This window comes from Antechinus flavipes, chromosome 4 (assembly GCF_016432865.1).
Source record: "Antechinus flavipes isolate AdamAnt ecotype Samford, QLD, Australia chromosome 4, AdamAnt_v2, whole genome shotgun sequence".
NCBI classification, from domain to species: domain Eukaryota; kingdom Metazoa; phylum Chordata; class Mammalia; order Dasyuromorphia; family Dasyuridae; genus Antechinus; species Antechinus flavipes.
In genome coordinates this window covers 472,130,658-472,155,857 of record NC_067401.1, presented here as the reverse complement: position 1 = coordinate 472,155,857, position 25,200 = coordinate 472,130,658, and the positions used below count along the sequence as shown (strand labels likewise).

At 43.6% G+C, this 25,200-nt stretch overlaps 1 protein-coding gene across 1 annotated transcript in view; it reads left to right on the top strand.

The window, feature by feature from the left end:
• MROH7 (maestro heat like repeat family member 7) overlaps positions 1–25,200 on the top strand; it is a 56,605-nt gene that overhangs the window by 27,245 nt on the left and 4,160 nt on the right. The window contains exons 9-21 of the mRNA XM_051999615.1: positions 1,628–1,763; positions 2,307–2,419; positions 4,660–4,836; positions 6,060–6,214; positions 7,056–7,194; positions 11,241–11,419; positions 12,868–13,005; positions 14,875–14,989; positions 19,183–19,323; positions 19,613–19,678; positions 20,079–20,258; positions 22,001–22,156; positions 22,637–22,759. Of these exons, the coding sequence (XP_051855575.1) occupies positions 1,628–1,763; positions 2,307–2,419; positions 4,660–4,836; positions 6,060–6,214; positions 7,056–7,194; positions 11,241–11,419; positions 12,868–13,005; positions 14,875–14,989; positions 19,183–19,323; positions 19,613–19,678; positions 20,079–20,258; positions 22,001–22,156; positions 22,637–22,759 (1,818 nt within the window). The remainder of the gene's footprint in view (positions 1–1,627; positions 1,764–2,306; positions 2,420–4,659; positions 4,837–6,059; positions 6,215–7,055; positions 7,195–11,240; positions 11,420–12,867; positions 13,006–14,874; positions 14,990–19,182; positions 19,324–19,612; positions 19,679–20,078; positions 20,259–22,000; positions 22,157–22,636; positions 22,760–25,200) is intronic.

Below are 25,200 nucleotides of genomic sequence, written 5' to 3'. Positions count from 1 at the left end.
GAGGAGAAAACTGAGGCTCACTGGGAAATTGAGCAGAAATAGAACTGAGACCGCCTGAGGTCTCACATGGTCTCCAGGTATAGATACCTGTAGCGATACAGAGATTGGTTTTTGTATCTATATCTGGATCAATTCCAATTGGTTCAACAGGCATTTGTTTAGAAAGGGCTGATTGTGTACTGAGCTATTGTCCCTACCTTCCAAGCATACAGCCTGGCTGAGGGAAAAAAGATGTGTACATACACACGCGTACATGCAACACCTAGTTAGTGTACCAGAGAAATAAAGAGCATTAGGTGAGCTGGAGGAAAAGGTCATTTTCTACTCCAAGGGGCAATGAGAGGCAGCTTCCAGAAAGAACTGGTACCTCAGTGGGGCTTTAAAGGATTATGCAAACAAAAGGAAGGGAGGTTTCCATTCTAGGGAATAACAAAGGCTTGGAGCTGAGAAAACTTCCAATGTCCAGGCAGCCAGGTGGTGTAGTGGATAGAGGACCAGCCCTGAAGTCAGGAGGACCTGAGTTCAAATTTGACCTCAGACACTCAGGCATTTCCTAGTTGTGTGAACCTGGGCAACTCAACCCCAATTGCCTCAGCAAAAAAAAAAAGGAAAAAGAAAAGAAAAAAGAAAGAAAACTTCTGGTGTCTTCCTAAAACAGGAATCAGTTTGACTGGAAAGATGGATGGACAAATGGAATAAGAATTTGTTTTCTGGTTGTTCAGTCACGTCCAACTCTTTGCAAGCACATTTGAGGTTTTCTTGACAAAAATAAGAGAGTGGTTTCCTTCTCCAGCTCTTTTTGCAGATGAGGAAACTGAGGCAAATAGGGTGAAGGGTGACCCTTGCTCAAGGTCACACAGCTAGGAAGTGTCTGCACCACCTAGTTGGCCCTGAATTTATTAAGTACCTACTGTATACGGTGAAAATATTTTCCTGGAAACAACTATTATTCTTCTCATTTTATAAACGAGGAAACTGAAACAGAAGTTAAGTGATTTACCCACACAGCTAGTGTCAAGTGTCTGGGGCTGGGTTTGAATTCAGATGCTCCTGACTCAAATCCAGGCTCAGCCCTCTATCTACCCCGCCACCTTGTGGCTGTCCCAGTACAGAATGCCAGCAAGTTAAGCACTGTTAAGGCCACAGTGATAGCGAATGGGGACAGACCTTGAAGGTCAGAAAGTTTAAACTTTATTCCATGGGCACCGGGAGCCTTTGCAGGATTTTGAGGAGAAGAGCAAGGCAGCCAGGTCTAGGCCGAGAAAAGCTGTGTTTGCCAGACACGGGAAGGAGGGATGGGAAGGGGAGATTCCTTGGGAAACAAGGGTTAGCGCCTTCCTCAAGGGGCAGGGTAGGGGTTAGCCAGGCCCACACTGCCGGTTTCCCCGATGTCCCGTTCCTCCACCCGTCACGGGCTTTGCCGCAAGATTGATATTAATTAACATTTGTTAATTAACTGAGACAGACAGCGTGGTGGGTGAATGCCCTGATCTCAAGTCCTCCTCCTGACCCTTGGGAGCTGGGTATGTCTCCGAACCTCTCATTCTCAATTTTTGAATCTGTAAAATGGGTGGATGAAACCCAGGGGTGACTGAGCCCTGACTGTGCTCTGTGATCCTTCCGACAGACAATGTTTGGCTTCCCCATGTTCGGTCTCCTGCTTGGCCGGCTCATTCTTCGCGTCTGCGACCCAGATGAAGAGATCGGCCGGGAAGCCCTGGATGGCATCATCATTCTTTACACGATCCTGGAGCTCCAGAAGAGTAAGTGATGGATCAGAGGCCAGCGCAGAGAGCGCAAGGATCCACTTCTACCCCGGGGCCCCGAGATAGCATTAGCCACTTAGCATTCCTAAGGAATAGGATCTCCTCCATCCCTATGGACACTGGAACTTAGAATGTTAGTACACGCGAGGTCCAAGGTGGAAGAAAAAGAACCTAGAACTTTAGGATCCCAGGGGACCTTAGGACAGAATTAAGACTTTCAGAGCTAGAAGTAGACAAGGGCTTCAAAGGCCTTCTAGCCAAATGCTTCCACTAAAAAATAGTCCCATCCTGCCACTCCCTGACTCAGTTTCCTGCCTGTAAGGTGAGGGTTCTGAACCAAGGATCTTTAAGACCCTTTCTCAGCTCCGACCTCTTGGGCAGCATCTTGAAGCTCCCAGAAAAGATGGCAGTGGGAATGACTCCAATCACGGGCTATTGGGCCCTAGAGGAGGTTGGGTTTTCACCAGGAGGCTGATGTAGCTGGGAGGAAGCGGAGGTGGCCATCAGGGAGCAAAGCCCCGTCTCTCCCTCTTCTTCCAGGGAACATAGACAATGAAGAGACCAACAAGCTTGAGCTGTACGAGAGCAACAAGAGGTTTCTAGGCCCCTACAACCCCGTCAGCCCTTGCCAGAACATCCTGAGAGTGATCGCGGTAACTACTGGCAAGAGGGAGGGAGATGCTTGGTTGTTCACTAGTTGATCAACACTTATTAAGTGCCTGCTGTGGGCGGCTGATGGAATGGGGCCTGTACATTCTATTGATCCAGAGCCTTAATATTAGTAACCAGGGCTTCCCCTCCAGAGGGATGACTTTTGGGACACGTGTGTCTGAACTTCCTCCCCGACCACATATCCCTCCATAAAAATATTCTCTGGACATAGACACTCTCCCTGCACTTCTGATCTCCACGCACAAAAACACACAAAGATCCCCCCTCCACAATATGGAGGGGCTGAGGAGTCAACTATGCTGATAGAAAAAGGGGAAGCTGGTTATTCCCAGGGTGGATTACAAAACAAAATGGAAGAATCCCTGCCTATATAGGAACTATCCTCCCTCCTCACCTTTCCCTTTTGGCTTCTCCTGGCTCCCCTCAAAACTCAGCTCAACTTCCACCTTCTGCAACTGCACTCAGTAAGAACTTCTTGTAACGATGGGGAAGCCACCTAAAGCAAGAACTCCTTCTCCAATATTCCTAGCAAGTAGATAGAGCATTTATTAAGCACCTACTATCTATGCTAAACTATTATAAACTCTGAAAAAATAGATAGAAACTATAGAAGATATAGATACTCTGGAAATATAGAATGATAGTCCCTGCCCTCAAGGAGCTTACATTCTCATGGGGAGATAAAAAGGAGTTGAAAAGTGGAGATAGGTCAAGAAGTAGCCCCAAAGACATGAGTGTGGACCACGCCATAGCACTTCCACTCTTTCTGTTATTGTTTTATTTTTGTTTATTGTTTTATTTCTGTTTTTTTTTCTTCTCAGGTTATTTTTACCTTCTTTCTAAATCTGATCTTTCCTGTGCAACAAGATAACTGTATAAATATGTATACATATATTGTATTTAACATTTACATTAATATATTTAACATGTATTGGACTGCCTACCATCTAGGGGAGGGGGGAGGAGGAAGGAGGGGAAGAAAGTTTTGCAAAGGTTAAGGTTGAAAAAAATTACCCATGCATATGTTTTGTAAATAAAAAGCTATAATAATAAAATAAAAAAGAAGTAGCCTCAGAGACATGGACTGGGCCAGGTTGGGAGTAACTATCCATGCTTTACTGGGCCATTCCCTGTGATAGGAAATTCTCCTTTTAAATTGTCTCTAAGAGCAAGAAAAGGTTTTCTTAAGCAATACTTGAGGCATTCTGGGTCCCGTTGAGAGAATGTTGTTAGCGCTGAGCCTTAAAGCAGCTCTTTGGAGTGTAACCTACTAGAAGCTCAATCTGTCCCACTTCCTGCATCTGGGAATGGGCAACCTCACCTTTCTGTCTCCCAAACCAATAACAACTGGCTTATTACTAGCTGAAGCCAGAGTCCTTGGGCTTCCCTAATGCTCCTGGAGCCTTTTATTTAAAGTCCAGAAAAATAGATCAATTCTTGAAAATACTCATAACTCTGCTAATTTTTTTTTACTTTTTAATTTTTTTCAGTTATGCTGATTTGTTACAAGGGTTTTGCTTTTGTCTCTTTTTCATTGGGGAGAAAAAAGGATTCATTGAAAAATATAATAATCGATAACTCTCTTGGCTTTTGCAGCCACTCACTTAGATGTACTAGTCTTAGTTTTCTTCACTTATCCAGAAAGAATTAAGTCACTTACCAGTGAGGGTAAATGCAGTTATTGTAAAATTGCATAAAAATGAATGTAAAGTAGATGAGGAAGCTCTAAGTTCCAGAATACATAGCCACTCTTGATAGAGCCAGGTGTTCAGCTAGTCTCTCTGTTTTCTGCATTCTGGCCCTCTCTGTCACCCTGAGTATAAATGTTCCCAAAGGCCAGTGGGAGAAGAGTGTTATTAAGCATCAAAGTTATAGGGGAAAAAGGAAGGGAAACAAATCGCTTCATCACACTCCATATTCTTGGTCTCCATGAGCTTTCAGTTGTCTCTCCCCATCCTGTCCTCAGGCTGGTTTTCTATCCGGTTTTCTTTGGTTCTTTCTTTTTGTGGCACAGGAGTGTGTGCACTCAAATAGAGCCAATGCTCTGGTTTTTAATCCTTCCAAGTAAACTTTTATTTCTCTTTGATACCTAAGATATGAAAAAGACCCCAGGAAGGGGGAAATCTGTCTCTTTCCAAAATACACTTCTTGGGTGTAATTCTTCCCACAGGAGCTAAGTGACATAAAGCTAACTGCCTGCATATGGATCTATGCATTTCAGGAATTTGGAGACTTTCTTGGACCCCAGCAGGTGAAAGATCTGCTCCTGGCTGCCTTGGAAGGCCTGAGGGATGATCAGGAGACCCCTGCCAAAGATACAGCCGAGATGATGCAGTTGGCTTCAGAAGTCACCCTGAGCTCCGTTCTGGAGTGGTATAGACACAGGGTATTGGAGGTGGTAAGAAAGCTGCTAGAGAAAGTACTAGAGGCAGGGAGGAGGTCCCCAGGGCAGGGAATTCCAACCTTCCTCATCTTTCTTGGCTCCCCAAAGGGCCAGGAATGGGGAGATGAGAGAGGATTCCTTCCTGGCTGCAATCTGGTGTCAGAGTGATGGGAAGAAGCTCCAAGGGCACCCTCTTCTCCCTTCCCTCTCTTGCTTTGGGCAATGTCCAGAGCAATATCCAGACTGGGGTATCCAGAGCAATATACATGGAGGAGCTGTTCCATGAGAGGAGCCATCTCTGAGGCTGAGACTCAGATTCTGCTTCTTAGAGAAGTCTATGCAGTAACCTCACCTTCTCTTCCCTCTGCTTTCTTCTTTTCTCACCTTCTCTTTTCTCTTTGCTTTCCTCCTCTTCTCTTCTGCCCTTGCCAACTATTCTCTATCATATTTCTTTTGTTTATTTTTTCTGCTTTCCCCCTTCATCATTCTTTGCCCTCTTCCTCTGTTCCTTTCTCTTAACCCTCCTCTTTTTCCTCTTCTTTCTGCCATTTCCTCTTGTTTCCTCTTTGTCCCCTTTTCCTTCTTTCTTTTCTTCTCAACTTGACTTCCATTCTTCTTTTCCATGTGTTCTCTCCATCCCTCTCTACTCATTTCTTTTCATCCTTCTCCTTCTCCTTTCCTCTTTTCTGCTCCATCCTTTTCTCTTTTGTCTCTCTTGTCTTCCTTTGCCCTCTCTTCCCTTCCATTCCTCTTCTTCCCCTCTTCTCTTTCTTTCTTTTCTTTTCTTCCTTTTTGTCCCTTTCCAATCCTTTTTCCCCTTTCTTCCACTTGGTTCCTCTTCCTCCTCCATTCCCCTCTCTTTCTCCCTGTTCCCCATTCTTTCTTCTGACCTTTCTTTATCCTATCCTTCTCTATCCCCTTTCCTCTTCCCCTCTTCTATTTTTCCTCTCCTCACCTCTGTTCCTTTCTCTTAATCCTCCTCTTTTTCCTCTTCTTTCTGCCATTTCCTTCCACTCTAATTTTTCTCTTTTGTTTCCTCTTCTGTTTTCTTTTATACTCTCTTCCTTTCTTTTTGTGCTTTTCTTTCTCTTCCTTCCCTTTTCTTTTTTGCTTTTCTTTCTTTCCCTTTCCTCTCTTTCCTTCTCTTTCTTTCCCTCTTCTCTCTTCGTCTGTGTCCTTCTCTCTCCTCTTTTCTGCCTGCTCCCACTCCTCTATTTCTGGCTCTCATTTTCCTCCAGATACCAGACATCATGAATGGCATCTATGTGCATTTAAGTGCCATTCATGAACCACGAGCCCGGGAAGTTGCCCTCTTGCCTATCTCCCTCCTGGCCAGTTCCTTCATGACTGAAGTGGTCGTCGCTCTGCTCATGTGTCCCCTCCCACTGGACAGGTACCGAACAAAGGGGTTAGGACAGGACCTCCGCCTGAGATGACCCCACAACTTTTATCTGAAAGAATTAGATTTTCTCCCTCCCAGCCTCAGTTGTCTCAATTGTTAAAAAGCTCTACTTCAAAACTATTGTCATGAGAAGTCCATCTGATCAGAGAATTTGCATCTGGGGGGTGGAGACTGTAGGAGCTTTAATCAAACCTCCTCCTTTGACAAGAAAGTTGAGGCCCAATAGGGACTGAATGACTTGTTCTGAGTAATTCATGCAGGTGTTAGGTGGCAGAGATAATGGTTAGAACATGTCCTTCTGACTCCAGCTAAATAGTACCATCTAGATGAGTTATTATGACCCACTGTACTTATTATCCTTGATAATAACTCAGAGAATATTCATAATATTAGTGGTGCCTACTTTCCCTTCCTGCCTTCCCCACTGAATCCCTGGTGATAGGAGAGGCCAGCCAGGAATGGAATTGGATAAAAATTAGAGGAGACCGTCTTTAAACAATCTCACTTCCAGTCCTTTGAGAAGATCACAGACCAAGTAGGAATCCACTTTTGGAATTTTAGATATTGAAGAGACTTGAAAGTTTGCTTGGTCAAACTCCCTGTTTTATGTATATATCCTCCTTTCCCTGAGAAATGGTCACCTAGATGCTGCTTGAAGACCTGCAATAATGGGGAGCTCACTAGCTGTCTTGCAAAGGAGCCCATTCCTATTTATATTGAACTATATCTACCCACTCCCCATTTTGCCCCATTTCATTCCCATCCATCTGGAGTCCATTGACAAGTGGATGGGTTCACACCACTTCTGTAATTTGATTTTGCACTCTCGTAGCAATGGGGCAGAGATGTGGAGGCAGCTAATTCTCCGGAAACCCAGCTGTGACATTCGGGACCTTCTGGAACTGCTCCTGACCAGTCTGAAAGAGAAGCCCATCACCAAGAAGGGTCGGGCCTCCATCGTACCCCTGGCGGTAAGAACCCTGTAAACTCATTCCTCAATCACTTCATCTCTTCTTACATTTACCTGAAGTCGGAAGACTTTTGTTCTACTCCATACTCTCACTAACACTGCACGAGTTTGAACAAGTCACCTTGGCCCCTGCAACAAACAATTTCTAACATTCTTTGTTCTAGGATCTGAACTTCTCCATTCTAAGATCTCTTCAAGTGCTAATGTCATATGAATTTATGGTCAGTTACATACACACATACATGTACATATATTTAAAATGAGATCTACATCAAAGAAATTCACTGCAAAGATTCCCACCCACATCCTCCTGCTTCTTTTTGGACTTTAGATGCATTGATTTTGTTTGTGAAAGGAAAATAAATCAATTACATTTTATGTTACAAAATTATCCCTTTTTATCTTCCAGGAACTTCTCTGTCTCTTGTTAAATCATGAACTCTTTCTCTGTCTGTAGAAATGACTGATGATCTCTTCCATAATCCTCTAATCCTGTCAGTCTTTATGTCTAAATCATGTTTATCTTTATAGTGTATCTTGGTATATGAGATGAAGTGTTGGTCTATACCTAGTTTCTGCCAGATTGCTGCTTTCCAGTTTTTCCAAATGGTTTTTATTGAATTGTGAGTTCTTGTCCTGATAGCTAGTATCTTTGGGCTTATCAAACACGAGGTTACTATGCTTATTTATGTAGTTCTGTATATAATGAACCTAATCTCTTTATTTCTTATGTATTTTAATGCATTTCTTATGTTTGTTTTGACAGTTACAATTTGTTGTATATTTTGATAGATATTGCTAGGTCCTCTTCCTTTCTATTTTTTCATTAATTCCTTTTATATTCTTGACCTTTTGTTTTTCTAGATGAATTTTGTTATTTTTGTCTTGCTCTGTAATGTAACCCTTAAATGATTTGATTGGCATGGCCCTGAATAAATAAATAAATTCATGTTGTCATTTTTATTATGTTGACTTGATCTACTCATGGGTAATTAATATTTTATTTAGATCTATTATTTGTATGAAGAGTGTTTTGTAATAATGTTACCATAGTTTTTGTGTGTGTCTTAGCAGGTTGATTTCCAAATATTTTATATTATTTATAGCTATTTTAAATTGAATTTCTCTTTCTGTCTCTTCACGTTATATTTTCTTGGTAATATACAGGAATGCTGATGATGAGTGGAGGTTTACTTTATATCCTGAAATTTTGCTGAAGTTGCTCATTATTTCATTTAATTTTTTAAATGATTCTCTAGGGTTCTCCAAGTAAACCATCTTATCATCTGCAAAAATATGATAATTTTGCTTCCTCTTTGCCCATGATTTTTTTCTTCAAATTAATTTTTTTATTGCTAAAGATAGCATTTATAGGACTGTATTGAATAGTAATAGGGATAATTGACATCTTTGCTTTGTCTTGATCTTATTGGAAAGACTTATCTCCATAACAGGTAATACTGATTCTTGATTTTAGACAGATACTATTTATCTATCATTTTAAGGAAAGAGCCTATGCTTTCTACTGTTTTTAATCAAAACAGATACTGTTTCTTGTTAAAAGCATTTTCTGCAACTATAGATATAATTTTCATCATTTTTGCTATTGATGTGACCAGTTATGTTTATAATTTCTCCGATATTGAAATGATCCTGCATTCTTAGTATAACTCTAGCTTAGTTGTAACATGTTATATGTTGTTAGTCTCCTTTAAATATTTTATGTAAATTTTTCATCAATTTTTTTTTAATTTTTATTTAATAATTATTTTATGTTGACACTCGTTTCTGTTCCGATTTTTTTTTTCCTCCCTCCCTCCACCCCCTCCCCTAGATGACAAGCAGTCCTTTATATGTTGGATATGTTGCAGTATATCCTAGATACAATATATGTTTGCAGAACCGAACAGTTCTCATGTTGCATAGGGAGAATTGGATTCAGAAGGTATAAATAACCCAGGAAGAAAAACAACATCAATATTTATTAAGGATATTAGCCCATCGTTTTCTTTCTATGATTTGACTCCCCTTCATTTAGGTATCATGAGCACATTTGTGTCATAGAGATCTTTGACATAGACATAGAGATCTCCTTATTGTCCTATTTTTCTCAAACAATTTATGTACTTCTTGTTGTTCAGTTGTACCTAACATAGCACCCTTGTATTTTCCACCATCTCTCAAAGTTTGTTCAAGTTCATGCTCATCACTTCCATGACACTGTCTGTCTCTCTTATCCTCTACTATCCCCTTTTCCTTTTGCCTTCAGTATTTCCTGACTTTCTCATTATGTGGCCATAGTATTTAAGCTTCCTTCAGGATTTGACCTTCCAGTGACTAGCCTGAATTCATTTATTTAAATATTCATTGATTTAATCTCCTTGTTGTCCAAGAAACTCTCAAAAGTCTTCTCAGCACCGCAATTCCAAAGCATCAGTTCTGTGACATTCAGCTTTCCTCATAGTCATACATTGATACCAAAAAACCCAGCTTTGCTCATACAGACGTTTGCTGGCAAGGTGATGTCTCTGCTTTTTAGTCTGCTGTCCAGATTTGCCACAGCTTTCTTCCTAGGAGAAAGTGTCTTTTAATTTCATAGCTGTAGTCACCGTCTGCACTGATCTTTGAGCCCAAAAATATAAAATGTGACACTGCTTCCATTTCTTTTCCTTTTATTTGCCAGGAAGTGATACAACTAGTTGCCAAGATCTTAGTTTTTAAATGTCAAACTTTAAGCCAGCTTTGACACTCTCCTCTTTCACCTTCATCGAGAGACTTAATTTCTTTTCACTTTTTGCCATTAGCGTGATATCATCTGCATATCTCAGATTGTTGATATTTCTCCCGACAACATTATTTTGTGTAGTATTGGAATTAATTCTTTAAATGTTTGATAAAATTTGCTTGGAAATCCATCTGGTCCTAGGGTTTGTTTCTTTGGGAGTTCATTTATAACTTGTTCAATTTTTTAAAAATTATATTTAAAAATTTTTCAATCAGGAAAAATCTGTCTTCTCACCATCTCACATGCTTCTAACTTGAGAATTAAAGAAAAACAAACTTCATTCCAAAAGTATGTAGTCAATAAAAACAAATATCCACATTGGATATTTATCAATATCCAAATATTGTCTGTAGTATTTGTCTATCCAAATATTGTCTGTAGTATTTGTCTCATTCTGTACTATGAATTCTTCCCCTCCCTATCATCATTAGTCCTGTGACATCTTGGTCGGTTATTGTAGTAATAAGAATTTCTAATTCTTTCAAAATTGTTTGCATTGACCATATTGTTGTCATCATATAAATTGTTCTTCTGGTTCTCTATGCTTCGTTACGCATCAGTTCATGCAAGTCTTCCCAGATTTCTCTAAAACCATCCCTCCTCTTCCTCATTTTTTACACCACACTAATATTCTGTCACATTTATATGGATATTCATCCATTCTCTAGCTTATGGGCACCCCCTGCAATTTCCAATTCTTTCTGACCTCCAAAGAACTTATAAATATTTTTGTACATCATTAGTTAAATTGTTTTGCTTGGTATACTCTCTCTCTTATACAACCCTCCTCTTAATTCTTCTTCCCCTTCTTCTCCCTCTTTCCTCCCATTCTACTAATTGAATGAAATATATTTCTGTACCCAACTGTGTGTGTGCATATTCTTCCTTGTTTACTTCATCCTTTGGCCTGCTAGCTGGACTGGTATCAACCAACCAGGTTTGCTTCCATCATATTCAACTTAATGTACTGAATCTTTAGAGAAACAGCAGAAAATTCAGAACATTGTGTGGCCTGTGTTTTTCTCCAGGCTCTCAGAGAGATATTGTAGGTAGGTTCCACAGGCTTCTACACTTTAACCTAGATGAGAAAGGCCGGTGCCATTAACATTTTTGTTCAGTAACTGGCCTCCTCCCAAGGAGGAATAGGGAAAGGGGAGCTACCTGCCGTGCTAGGGAAGAGTGGTTCATCTCTAGTAAACGATGAAAAATAACTTCGGACTTTATATTCTTCCCTTGTCCTCTCTTCCCCGCCCCTACTCTAGGCAGCCAGTGGCCTGTGTGAGCTCCTCTCTGTCAACAGCTGCGTGGGCCGAGTAAGGCGCATCTACCCCCAGTTGCTCCTCGCCCTGTTGGTCCAGGTCCATTACCACATCGGTCTGAATCTGCCCGGCAACAACTGTGGCTTCAGGAATGGCCCAAGTTCCATCTTTATCCCTGTCCGGTAATCCCTACCCCTGTTCCCAGTCCTGAGTTCCAATGAACCATCCATTAAACTTGGCCACAGCAGGGAAACAGAAGCACAGTTGGTGGATTTGCCGATTCTTTACCTCCTTCCTGGGAACATACGTTTTTAAAACATATATTGATTAGGCGAAAGCCAAATTATTGGAGGGGGAGGTAGAGGGCAAAAATTGATCCCAAGATTTAGATTGGGGAAAGATCTTAGAGACCATCTAAGATTACTTTATAGATAAGAAAGCCATAGTCCAGGGAGAAGGTTTTTACTCAACTTTGCACAGATAATAAGTAACAGAGAATTGGAGGCAGCTAGATATACAGGGGATAGAGAACCATCCCTGAAGTCGGAGAACCCAAATATCAGAGAATTGAGAATTGAGACTTGCAAACACTGAGGCATTACTTAAATGTCAATTCTTAATGATTATTCCCATCTACTTAGCTACCTTTCACCCTTAAGTAAGAATAAGTCAACACTTTTTTTTTTTTTTTTTTTTTTTTTAACAATGTGTATGGGCTTGGTAGCAGGAGGAAGTGGTATGAGAGTCAAGTATAGTGACTAACTCAAGGTAGTTTCCTGGGATTTCTGGCCCTGTCCATCTTGGCTAAAGCACCCGTAGGGAACCGGCAAGGGAAGGAGGGCTCCTTCAATGATGGACGGTTGGACTAAATGTCCTACAAAATCCCTTCCAGTTTTGAGATCTGATGAGTTTGTAACCTAGCTCGGCAATTGTATATATTCATTTGGCTCTGAGATGTTCAACTACAGTTACGTTTTCATAAGCGCCTGTCAGGTTTACAAAATATTTTCCCACAACGGCCCTGGCAAGGACGCAATATAAGTGTAGCGTCCCCTTATTACCCTCGCTGATGAGGCCCCGAGAGGATGACTGCTCACTTGGGTTCTTGGGATAGCCCTGTGGGTCTGCGGTGCTATCAGTACATAGCTCATGAGCCCCCAGTGGTGCACTTCTTATTTTACAGACAAGGAACTGTTCTCAGAAAAAAAAGGGACTGGTTCTAGGTCACATGGCCAATAATAAACACTGGGGGTTCAAACATGAGCCAAATGGGAAATCTAATCAAAGATTTAAGCTACGTCTTAATATCTTACCCCATAAATCTAGATGGGCAGACAAAAGAAGGTCTCAAAAGAATAATTGATTTTGCTTCTGTTTATTCTTGAGTTTCCAAGGCAAACTTTTTCCAAAGCTTATTTTTAATGCACTAACACCCCCTAATGGAGACTTCAGTACCTAATACAGCATGAGTAATGGGTTGTAAGGAAATGAGGGCAAGGGGGGCCCCTCCATTGGCATTCTGGATCCCAGAGCCACGATGAGCTGAGGGGGGGGGTTGTTCTGGGGGAATAGGCGGCCTCAGGGTAGGATAAGACCAGGTTTTGACACTGGCTTTCTGCTGTTCCACCAGGTGGGTGGTGAAGGTGGTCAAGACCCTATTGTTAAAAATGGGTTGTTCTTATGAAGCTGCCCTCCTGGAGAGTCAAGGAGGCTGGGAGCTCATGGGCCAGGCCGAACATCACCACCGGGGCGTATCTCTCCTGGCCAGGTAAGCCCCCAGCTGCTCCCGGTGTCTGGGAAGGAAGGCCGGGGAGGGGGAAGCGGACTCGGGTTTGAAGCCTCCCGTACTTTGGCACTTTCCAGCATACAGCAGCATCCTCTTCTCAACAGCTCCTGTATTTTCATACATATTCTTATTCCTTGTTTCCAAAGGAGGAAACTGGGTCTCGGGGAGGGGTCATGTCACGGGTCTCCTGAGTTCTGGTCATTGCCAGGAGTTGTGGGTCTCTCCCGAGGATGGAGCCACTGGAGACTCAGTTGAAAGAATTGAGGAGTATTTAGTCTGGAGAAAAGGAGCGTGGGGGAAACAGGAAACCTATTTTTAGCGTCTGAATATAAGTTCTGGGAGGACATTGTTTGCTTTGTCTTTCTTGTCCGTGGCTCCCTCCGTCCCTGGTCACGGAGTGAAGGCTAATCAATCGGTGCTGATTGATGGACTCGGCCGTTTGAAGGATTTTTATATGAAAACAGGATTAGATTTCTTCTGCTTGGCCCTATTCCTAGGCAGCAGATGACCTTCAAAGAGTCAACTTTGGGTTGGATGGAAAGAAAAAAAAGTCTTAGAACAAGGAGAGCTCTTCTCTGGGCTGGCGGGCTTATTCCACGAGGTGGACATCACCTTTCGGTGCACCCTGTGAGCCCCGGACCGTGGCTGTGGCCATTAAGAGGGCAAGCTTCACTGTGGTTCAGTAGGTAGTGTCCAGGCTGGAAGGAAGGGCCGTGGTTGAGTCTAGGCTGTGTCACTGACAGGATCCTAGAATCTCCCCCACCCCCTACACCGAGAATTCAAAGGAGGTCCCCGGAAGATGAACAGGAGTATCCCCCGATCACTCTCCCCTTCCCTTAAAGACTCCTCTTGTTGGACAGCTCACTAGAGTTCTGGAAGCAGTCTGGTCCACTTTGGACAGTGTTCGTTACCTGGAAGTCTTATTCTACTTATTGAGAGGACAGAGCGTTTCATTCTTTGACTGTCTCCTAACATAGTCCTTGGCGCATAGTAGGACCTTAATAAATGCTTATTGATTGATTGACTCGATCTGCATTTCTGTAGCTTCTCCCCATTTGTGCTTTTTGTGCCAAGCAGGAGAAGGCGGGTCTGAAAGGTCCCTTTCAGATCCGACAATCCTTCAGATCCTTGAACAGACCAGTCATGTCTCTTCTCGCTCCCATTGTGTTGGGCCCCTGCGGGCAGAATCCCATTGTGTGGGGAAGAGGAGGGTAGAGAGGCAGATTTCAGCTCAATGCCATGAAAACTTCTTAACAATTAGAGCTCCATGAATGAGTCGCTGCTCTTGGGAGCCCCCCAAGCTAATGTCTGATGCCTTCTGTTAAGGACATTAAGGGCGAATCGCGAGTTTCCATGCTCCAGGGATCTGGGAACCCCCTCACTCACTTTACAGATGAGCCCTGAGATGTCAAGTCATAAAAATAGTAAATGGCCAAGCCAGGATCTGAACCCAGGCCCTCTGACTCCTTTTCCCATTCTAGTAGCAGAAGAAAGGGTCCCATGGGACCTCAGAGTCCATTCTAGCTTGGAGATTCTTGGTGATAATTAGAGAATCTCTTCTGAAGGCACATGATAAATGGCAGGTGATGGACGGCCAGAATTTAGAGAATCAGAAACCACCGAGGGCTTCCTGGAGGAGATGGTGTTTGAGTTGTACCCAGATCTTATTTAGTGAAAGATGGGGGCTGGAAAACCACAGGGTTATAAGGTCATGGAAGCATCAGATTTAGAGAGTCCTCCGTTTTACAGATGGGGAAATCACTGCTTAAAAAGGGGGGTCCTGGCCTAGCTTCACCCCCTCCCACCAACTGAGGCAGCCCCCCCACCGTGTCCCCCGCTTTCACTCCCCAGGGCCATGGTGCATTATTCCTGCCAAGAACTCTGTCGGGTGCTCTACCTGCTGATTCCACTCCTGGAAAGAGGGGATGAGAAGCACAAGATCACCGCCACGGCCTTCTTTGTGGAGGTAAACCTGGGCCTGGGCTCTAAGAGACAGAAGCTATTTATTAGCACCTACTGTGTGCCAGGGCACCGACCTAGGGCTGGACATGCAGAGAAAGGCGACAGACGGCCCTGTCCTCAAGGAGCTCTCCGGGTAATGACTCAGCGGGGCTGACAGCACCAGGGGAGGCTGGACTCTGAGGAATAGTAATAGCACGATCGGTCCTTGCATAATGCTTCCAGTAGTTAGAAACAAGAACCTCCGATTTCACGGGCGGAGGGAATTGTTCAGTGAGAAAGTGCCTCCCTAATTGCAGGGGAACCCTTTTCTGAATGTTCTTGGAAAGCTTCCCAGAATTCTTCAGATAAGTGACTTGTCCAGGCTCCTACAGCCAGTATAGAGCAAGGTGGTCCCCTGACCCTCCTGGCCCCAAGATCAAGCTGGTTAGAGATCTGTTAATCCACATCGTCGTGTGTGTGTGTGTGTGTGTGTGTGTGTGTGTGTGTGTGTGTGTGTGTCAGAGACAGAGACAGAGACACAGAGAGAGAGAGAGACAGAGACAGAGAGATAGAGAGAGATATTGGCAGTTACAATCACATAGATGAGTTTTACAAATGCTATGCTCCCTCACACACACATATATGTGTCATGGAGAGTTTATATCATTACAAATGTGATTCTTCATCTATAGATAGTCCCATGAGTTTTACACATAAAACAGAGAACCTGCCAGTGGAGCTTATTCATCCCCAGCATGTGCCCATTAGCCAGAACACTGAGAGGTGTATCTCTAGATCTATTTCTATCTCAGTCTCTCTTATCCATTTATCCATCCAGCTACCATGTATCCATCTACCTCTCACTCTATATACGTATATATCTATTTAGCCATCATCCACCAATTCATCCAGCTATCTTTTTCTATATCCCTCTATCATTCATCTATCATTGATACATCCATTTACCTACTCATCGATCTATCCATAATACATCTCTCCATCTATTATTGACATATCCCTTTATATCTATCTACCCATTCATCCATCCATCCATCCATCCATCTAGCCATCCCATCCATCCATCCATCCATCCATCCATCTAGCCATCCATCCATCCCTCCCTCTCTCTCCATCCATTTGTCTTCCCTTTCCTTCTTCATCCATCCATCTATCCATCCCCCTCCCTTTCTACCTACCTACTTAGACACACATCTATATGAGAGTCATCATGGCTTAGTGGACAGAGATCCAGTCTTCCACCGACACCGACAAAGCTATAAGACCCCAAGCGATAAAAGAGGTGTTGACTTTGGCAGAAGGAGTTTCCTTACCTGGGAGCTCCCTGTATGTGCAGATGAGAGAATTTCCAGCCTCATGTTTCTCAGACCCTTCCAAAACATGCCTTTCATACTTGGAAAATGGGGATTTTTCTTTGTTTGTTTGGGGACACTTTATATTGAGACAGTGTCTGGTAATATCCTAATTTGTGTTTGCATCTTTTCCTCTTATTAAACTATGAGTTCCATGAAGGCAGGGACTGTGTTAAGTACACAGTAGGTACTTAATAAATGTTTGAAGGAATGAAGAGATTGAGGCTCAGAGAAATCATAGGATTTCATCATTGAGTGTCAACAGTACTTTAAGGCTTGTCAAGTGCAGATTATAAAAGGACTAGTGAGATTATATAATCCATTTTAGAGAGGAAAAGGACCTAGAAAAGATTTGCCTAAATTCCTTCCTCCTTCTTTTCCTCTCTCCTCCTTCCTTATTTTATTGCATCCTTATTCGCTTCTGTTCTTTCTTTATTCTTTCCTTCCTTTTTAAAAGGAAAAGAGAACACTTATTAACTACCTGCTACATGCCAGACACTGTGCTTAGCACTTTACAAATATCTCCTTTTGTCTTCATAACAATGATATTTATGTTAACATCCCCTTTTATGATCTGGGGAAACTGAGGCAGACAGTTGCTAGCTACTTGTCCAAAGTCACAAGCTCACAACTATCTGAGGTCTTATTTGACCTCGGGTCCTGTAGCATTTTAGCCACTGAACAATCTAGCTTCCTGAGACCTGGATTCTTGTTTGGAATCTATTTCTAAATTGAGGTGACCTTGGTCAAGTAGCTTTCCTATTTCAGCCTCATTTTCCTTCTTTCAAAAATGAGACCTAGAGTCAGGAGTGAGAATTTGGTCTTGAAGACTACCTAGCTAGCTCTTTGACCTTGGGTAAGAACTTAACAGCTGAGGGGGATAGGGAGTGATAACCGAATGTCGGGAGCTGGTGAGATCACCGAGGGAGAAGAGAAGGTCCAGGGAAGAGCTCTGTGGGTGACTTCTGGAGGACATGACCTGACTGAGGATGGTCTAAGAGTAGAAGGCCAAAATCGAGAGAGAAGAGTATCCGGGAGGAGGGCCCCAGGCTGCCGAGAGGTCGAGGAAGAAGCTGGAGAAAAGGTCGTTGGATCGGACAACTGAGAGATCCTTGGAAACTTTGGCCAGAAAAGTTTGGGTGGACTGATGAAGGGGCTGGAAGAGAGGGAGAGGAAAGGCAGAATTCAGCCAGAAAGGCAGAAGAGCTAAGGATGTTCAGCTGGGACGGAAGGATCGAGCAGGGGTACGATCAGAAATGTTGCGGAAAGTAAGTCGATCCATTTAGATTTAGTGAATCCACTAATGGCCTCATTTTAAACCAGTTGCCAGTAGAAATTAAGCCGTGACATGAATAAGTATTTAAGTCACTTATTCAGAAATGTAACTTCTGAGTCACATGGCTGGAAATGAGGAATAGATGAAGACGGCTCTGGGACAGCCAAAATAGCCATGATCCACGTTTATTGGATTGTTGAAAATAGGAAAGAGACGGGACCTCAGAAAACCCACAGCCTCTATTAGCTCTGTATCCACACACGTATAATAATATATAATAATAATAATAATAATAGGTTCCAGAGTGTGGCTGATTACATCTGTCCCTCCGGCCTCTTTGGCCGCCATTGGCTTGGGCCCCCAATATCAAACATGGTTAGCATGTCTCCCATGTCATTGATTAATACCTCAGTATCGATTTAACCAACTGTCATTAATTCCATTTTAGAAAGGGATGTTTGCCAGAAAGGTACCGAAGAAAAACATTCGGCCTGCCCCCCATAAGGGAGCGCATTCTCCCCGATGCTATCTTGGTCCTGGGGGAGAGAGGACCCAAACTCAGAGCAGCTTTTGCGGAGTGTCTGTCTGTCCTGTCTTTTACGGAGTGTCTGTGTGTCCCGAGTTCCCCTCCACATGCTCTACGGCCACTGGACACGTGGATCCCTTGCTGTAGTACATGTGTCTCTAATAGACACACTGGGCCGGACCCAACAAGGGCTCCTCAGCACTGGGCTGCTTAGCCCAGGGCTTGGCAAATAGCCATTTCCTTCTTAATAAATAATACATTTTGATTATTGGCTCTGCTGGAAAACTCTGACCCGGCTCTTTCAAGGTCTCCCAAAGGAAAAAAGACCGTAACAGGAAGTGACTGCATTAGGGACTCGGGCGGACTCAGGGCTGCAGGTTCAGTCGTTACAGACCCAAAGCACTCATGTAGCAGGAAGGGAGGGCCTGGGCTCCAGTTGGGAATCTGAGTGAGGGGCAGGCGTCCAGTTCTGATCTGAAGAAGTCATTTTACTTTCGGAGCCTCAGACTTTTCATCTGTAAAATAGGAATAAAACTACTTGCACTTCTTATCTCATTGATATGTTGTAAAGAGAAGCCATTGTAAATCTTACACTACCATAGTTTTCATCTTCTTCATCATAGTGCGACCTTTTGGTGACGTCAGTGTTCTAATGATTGGGCAGGGGGCTTCCTGTTCCCACCTCTTCCCCTCTCCTACCCCCTCTTCTCTTGTCCCTCCTACTATCCCTCTTTTTTTCCTCCTTCCCTCCCCATCTCTTCTCTCCCTTTCCTTCTTTCTCCTCCCTCACCCCTCCCTTTTCTTTTCTCCCTGTCCATGTCTCCCTCTCCCTCTCCTTCCCTTTATCTCTCATCTTTTTCCCTTCCTCTTCCTCCCCTTCAGACTTTTCCTCTCTCTCCCTTCACCTCTCCTTCCCTCTTTTCCTCTCCTTCCTTGTGTGTCCACCTTCCCTCTACCTTCCTCTTCCCTCTCCTCCTGCCTCTTTCTCTCCTTTTCCTCCCCTCTCCCTCCCATCCCCCACTGGCAATGTCCAATTATCTCCTCAGCTCCTCCGGATGGAGCAAGTAAGGAGGATTCCAGAGGAGTACTCCCTGGGTCGGATGTCCGAGGGTCTGACCAACGAAGACCCCATCATGAAAGTGCTCTGTATCAGGGGCCTGGTCATCCTGGCCCATAGATCAGAAAAGGTGAGAGAGCCAAGGGCGGGGCGTGGGGGGGTAACTGTCAGGATTCAGAGTGTCCTGGGTGAAGGGATTCCCGAGTTCTTTTTACTCTGTTTCCTTCCCATGACCTTGAGCCCGGTCCCTTTCCCTGTTTGGAACTTCCACGTCCCCACCTTGTAAGCTGGGTAGCCCATGGGCCCTGGGGACTCCTCCCTCAATGGCCCCTGGCCTAGTTGGCAATACAAAGCGCCTTACACGGGTAGGGAGGCCCTGGGCAGCGGGCCAGGCAAGGACTTTCATATCTCTTTTCCAGGTGAGGAAAGAGATTAAATTTTCTCCATCATCAACATCCTCAAGGCAAAACACGGACCAATTATGTGTGAGACTTTGGGCTTGGTTGTGGGACACGGGAGGTGTCGGGGCTGGTCTCTGCCCTTCAGGGGGCTTAGAGTCTGCTTGGGGATTGAGAGGGATAGGAAGTCAATACAAGACTGTTATGCCAGTGGCCCTCCATAGCGTATGTGCCACGGGAATTCAGGAGGGCAAGGGCCGGCGTCGTTCAAGTGGCCAGGAAAGCCGGGGCTAGACTTAGATCTGGAGGCAACCTCAGAGGCCATCTGGTCTGACCTCATTTCCGTTTACAAATGGGGAAACTGAGGGCTGGAGAAAGGACCGTAGAGAAGGATAGGAACAGCGACGTGCAGAGAGAGGAGGGGCATTCCGGCCCAGGTGCTCGGACCTCCAGGCGAAGGCTCACTTCTCTCCCTTCTTCCCCACAGAGTGCCAAAATCCAGGCCCTTCTGCCTTCCATGATGAAGGGCCTGCAGTGGGTGGATGGCTTGCTGGCGGTGGAGGCAGTCAGCAATGTCAAGACCATTCTGAAGTGTCAGGATAAGAAGTCAGGGGACATTACCATTTATCTGGAAATCCTGCAGGTTCTCCAGCCCCACTTCAATGATGTAAGGGCAAGGAGGGCGAGGGGGGACGGGCGGATTTGGGGGCGAGATCCTGGCCCGTGGAACTGGCTCAAGAGGCCACAGACGAGCCTTTGGTCGGGCAGGTCAATGGGCTTCTGAATGTGTATTCTACCTAGGGCACTGTGGCGGGGCCTGGAAGTGACCTCTCAACCCCAGACTTAGTCTTCTCTGACTCCTCTCTCATTGCTAGACTCTGCTGGGGGAATCACAGAATCATTTCAGTCCCAGAATCCAGCCCGACATAACAATGACAAGATCGAAACTAGTCCCTGCCCACAAAGAGCTTCCATTCTTCCCCGGGCTAGGACTGGGACAGGAGATGCAATGGGAACTAGTTTAGGGTAAACAGGATAATTTGAAGGGAGGGAAAAGGCTTTAGGAGACTAGGGGGAACAGCAAAGATTTCCCATAGTAAGGTACATCTGAAAGGAACCTTGAAGAAAGCCAAGAATTTTGGAAAGCAAAAGTGAAGAAGGAGAACATGGGACTACAGCCTAAGCAAAGGGAAACCAGGAGTCAGGGGAGGCCTTTGGGTACCCCAGTCTCTGAACGAATCTCTTAAGGACTCCAAGCCTCAGTTGGCTTAGGTGTACATGTAGTCCCTACTCTTGTTGAGTCGGTGAGAATCAAATGAGAGAATCTATGTGCAGGTTTCTGGAGCCTTAAAAAGAGAAAAAGCCTTTATTAAGCTTCTATTTGTGTCAGACACTGTACTGAATGATTGATAATTATCCCCATTTTACAGTTCAGGAAACTGAGGCAGACAGACTTTAAGTGCTATGCCCAAAGTCACATAGCCAGTATATATCTGAGGCTAGATTTGAATTCAGGCTTTCCTAGTCCTCTGTGCATCGTGGGGCCCCTAACTGTCCCAAGATGCCTCAAAATGCCTTGGGTTTATGGACAGCATCTCCATTCCATTTTCTATGTTATTCGTTACATAACCAACTCTGCTTTGCATCAATTGTGTCCCCATTGACTAGAGAAAAAAATCAACATGTCACTGGGAACTTGGGAACCTTTATTTGAGTGGACGTGAATCCATAGGAACTCGAGCCAGGGTTAGCGGGTATTTGGGGGTAATTTCCCAGGGGCTATTACTACAAAAATCTTACAATTTGGAGGTAACCTCAGAGGGTCATATAGGAAAAATCTAAACAAAAACTCTCTAAAATATGTCTGACAAGTAGTCCAGCCTTCTCTTAAAGCCTCCCAGTATTGAGGGAACATGACCTCCCAATACAGCCCGTTCCATTTGGGGACAGCTGCTATTTCTAAGAAATCTGTCTTCATGTCAGGTTAAACTCTGGCTCTGTAAATCTTATGGACAAAGGACTGAGTCCCCAGGACCCTTCAGGAGAGACCTCCCAACACAGTTCCTTGAGTTCAATTTCCCAATAATCTTGTCTGGTTAGACAGGGCCACAAGCCTGCTGGGAAAGATTTAGTGAGATACACTAAGTGATGGCAGGGAAGCCACATTTGTAAGGAAGAAAGCGGGGGAGAGAGAGAGAGCCTTGGGATGGGGACCAGGACCTGCTCTCTGGCTCTCTGGGTGATATTCCATTTGTGGGCTTCAGTTTCCTTATTTGTAAAAGAACAGATGGGACTTGATGATTTCTAAATTTCTTTTGAGCTTGGACGTTATCTGTTCTAAGGTTGCCAGCCACCCCATCCCACACCCCCCAACCCAGACACCCCATGACCCGGTGGTTCCTACTTCAGAACAGGGAAGAAGTGCGTTCGGCGGCCATCACCCTCTTCGGGAAGGTGGTCCGGCTGCTGCGGAGCCCCTGCATGCCTCTCACGGAGCAGCAGCTGGTGAACTGCCTGGTCCCTCTGATCCTGCAGCTTCAGGAGGGGAACCCCATCGTGGGGAAGGCGAGTCCGATCACTGTTCGGTTGGAGCGGCGTCCGGGGCCCGAGAAAGGTGTAAGGGGAGGGCGGCGGGAGATGAAGTTGTTGTACCTCCCTTTTACAAGTCTGCTTTAGCACAGAAATCTCTTAAGTTCCAGGGAGTTTCTTCATCGTGGCCCTCCAGATGCCAGCTGGAGGAAGACCTATCCATGAAGGAGTGCTGCTGGGAGGGAAAAATTACCTTTCTATCCATGTCCCCTTGGGTCTGCTCTCAGTTTGGCTACAGCAGGAGCATGGAGTCCAAGCACCTGTCATTGCCACTCACTAGTGAATGCCTTTGGGGAAGCCATCTCCTTTCTCTTTATCTCTGTTTTCTCATTTTTAAAGCGGAGCATAAAGATATATGCTCTTCCCTCCTACCTCATAGAGTTGCTTTAATAAAGTGCCCTATAAAAACACGGGCCATTTTTCTCTTGGTCCCATTCCCTTCCAAACCATCTGCAGAAATGTAAGAAGACCTTGACCTATTGCTGCTATCACATGGCTTGGGGCCTGCCAAAAATGATGTACAGCAAAAAGCCATGGGACATCAGTCAACAGACCGTGACTAAGATCTGCAAGTACTTGGTGAGTCTTGTGATGTGGGGAACAAAGGCACTGGAACCCAGAAAACCCTAATTAACCATCTCTTATATATCCAAGTTCTAGGTTGGGTGCTGGAATACAAAGGTAAAAGTCCCTGCTTTCAAAGAGCTTCCATTCTATTTGGTAGAAATAACCCAGACACAGAAAATTAAATAATAGATACAAAATTATGCAAAGTAATTTCAACAGGGAGAGAGTCACCAGACATTTGCACTGTGCCTTGTGAGAAGGCAAGGATTACATGAGGCAAAGGAGAGAAGGAAATTCCCTAGACATGAGAGAACATCTGTATAAAGAGATAGATGTGGGAAATGGGACTTCAGGCTTCAAAGGGAAGTCACCTCTTCTCTTTTGAGTCTCATCTATAAATGAAGAGGCTGGATAATAGGACCTCAAATGTCCTTCCCCATTTTAGATGTGCAGGAGTCTTAGGTAGGTGAGTATGATTTCAAGGGAGAGTACATACAGGGAAATAATAAGAAATAAAACCAGAAAGGGACAGCCATGCATTTACAGAATGAAATCCCCAATGACGCCCTGATGCCCAAGTTCCTTTCTTATTAAGTGTTGCAGCTGTACATCATGAGCCTCCCCATTGCCCTCTGGGAAGAGGGAAAAAGAAGAGAATAAGCATTTTTAAGTGCCCATCATGTATCAAGCACTGAGCTAAGTGCTTTACAGATATTATCTCATTTGATCCTTTGAGGGATCCTCCCTTTTAATTCTTCAGAGACTATGATGTTCCATAAATCATAGTCATGAAACAGCTCCAATAAAATATTAATATAAATGCAGGATGTCCCAAAAGTCTTGATGCAGTTTATACTTGTAAAAGCTTTAAATGGCACTGTAACATACAATATTGTATGGTAAGTGCACTGGAGAAGGGCAAATGTGCTACCCGAGGGCAGAGAGGGAAAGGGTCATGGCCTACTGGCAGGGATCAAAAAGGATCTAGTTTAGCTGTCTCATTTTCTAGAGCAGGAAACTGAAGTCCTGATAAGAAAAGAGACTGAAAATACTACAATCTAAGAACTACCTAGAAGAGACCTTGGAAAGCATTTAATACAATTGCATAATTTATTTCTTAAATCTTAATTTTTTCAATCAGCAAAAATTTGCTCCCAGTCCTCATCTCCCATTCCTCTATTGAGAATAAAAGAAAAGACAAACTTCTGTCATGAATATGTATAGTCAAGCAAAACAGATTTCCACATTGGCCATGTCCAAATATATACACATGTTCACATGCATACACATATATGTAGACATGCATATGTACATGCATACGTACCTACAGTTATATAAGATAATTTCCTTTGACTTTCCTCTCCCTTCCTCATTAGCCTATTCCTCTTTCCCTGTCTATTCATTCTATTTAAGATCTCCAATACCTAACAGAACCACTCCCAGACCTACTGTCTAATTAAACTCTTTCTGTCACTTCTGATGATGATATTGTTCAAAAGGGAGACATGCTTAATCTCCCCATATTTGAACATAAACAACTTATTTAGCCCCTTATGATTATTCATTTATTTCTACCTTTTTATGTTTCCATTTGACTTTTATGTTTTGGAGTTACATAATTCTAGCATTTTCGTCAGGAATGCTTGCAAGACTTCTTATTTCATTAAAAGTTCATTTTCCCCTTGTATGATAGGCCCGATTTTGCTGGGTGAATTATTCTTGTTACAGCCTTTGCCTTTTGAAATACCATATTCCAAGCTCTTCATTCTTTTATGAGGTGGTTGCTAAATTGTGTGTAATCTTGACTGTGGCTCCTCAGTACTTGAATTCATTCTTTCTGACAGCTTGCAGAATTTTTCATTTGACCTAAGAACTCCATATTTGGCTATGATATTCCTTGCAATTTTCATTTGGAAGTTTCTTTCAGAAGGTGATGGATTGTTTTTTTTTTTCTATTTCCACTTTGCTTGCTAGTTCTAAGAGATCTCCGTGGTTTTCTTTTATAGTTTCTTGAAATAGGATGGGCTCTGACTTTTTTTTTTTGGGGGGGGCTATTATAGCTTTCTTTTCTTATATTTTTTTTTTCCTTTGGTCTATTTCCAAGTCTTTTTTTTTCCGCAGTGAGTCACTTTATATGTTTTTCTTTTTGTCAGTCTTTTGATTTTATTTTAATATTTCATATTTTCTTATGGAGTCATTGACTTCTATTTGGGAGTTTATTTCTTGGACAATGTTTTGTCCCTGCTGTACAGTTCTTAATTCCCTTTCTTTCATAGTTCTCATTTCTTTTCTAATTTATCTCTCATGCTCTTAATTAATGCATAAATTGAAAATCATTTTTTTTTAAATCCTTGCTTCATTTCTTCATGAATTCTATTTGGGCACAAGCCCAAGCTGTGTTTTAATTTGAGGCTTTGCTCATAAATGCTCTGGAGTCATTCTCTTCATCTAGG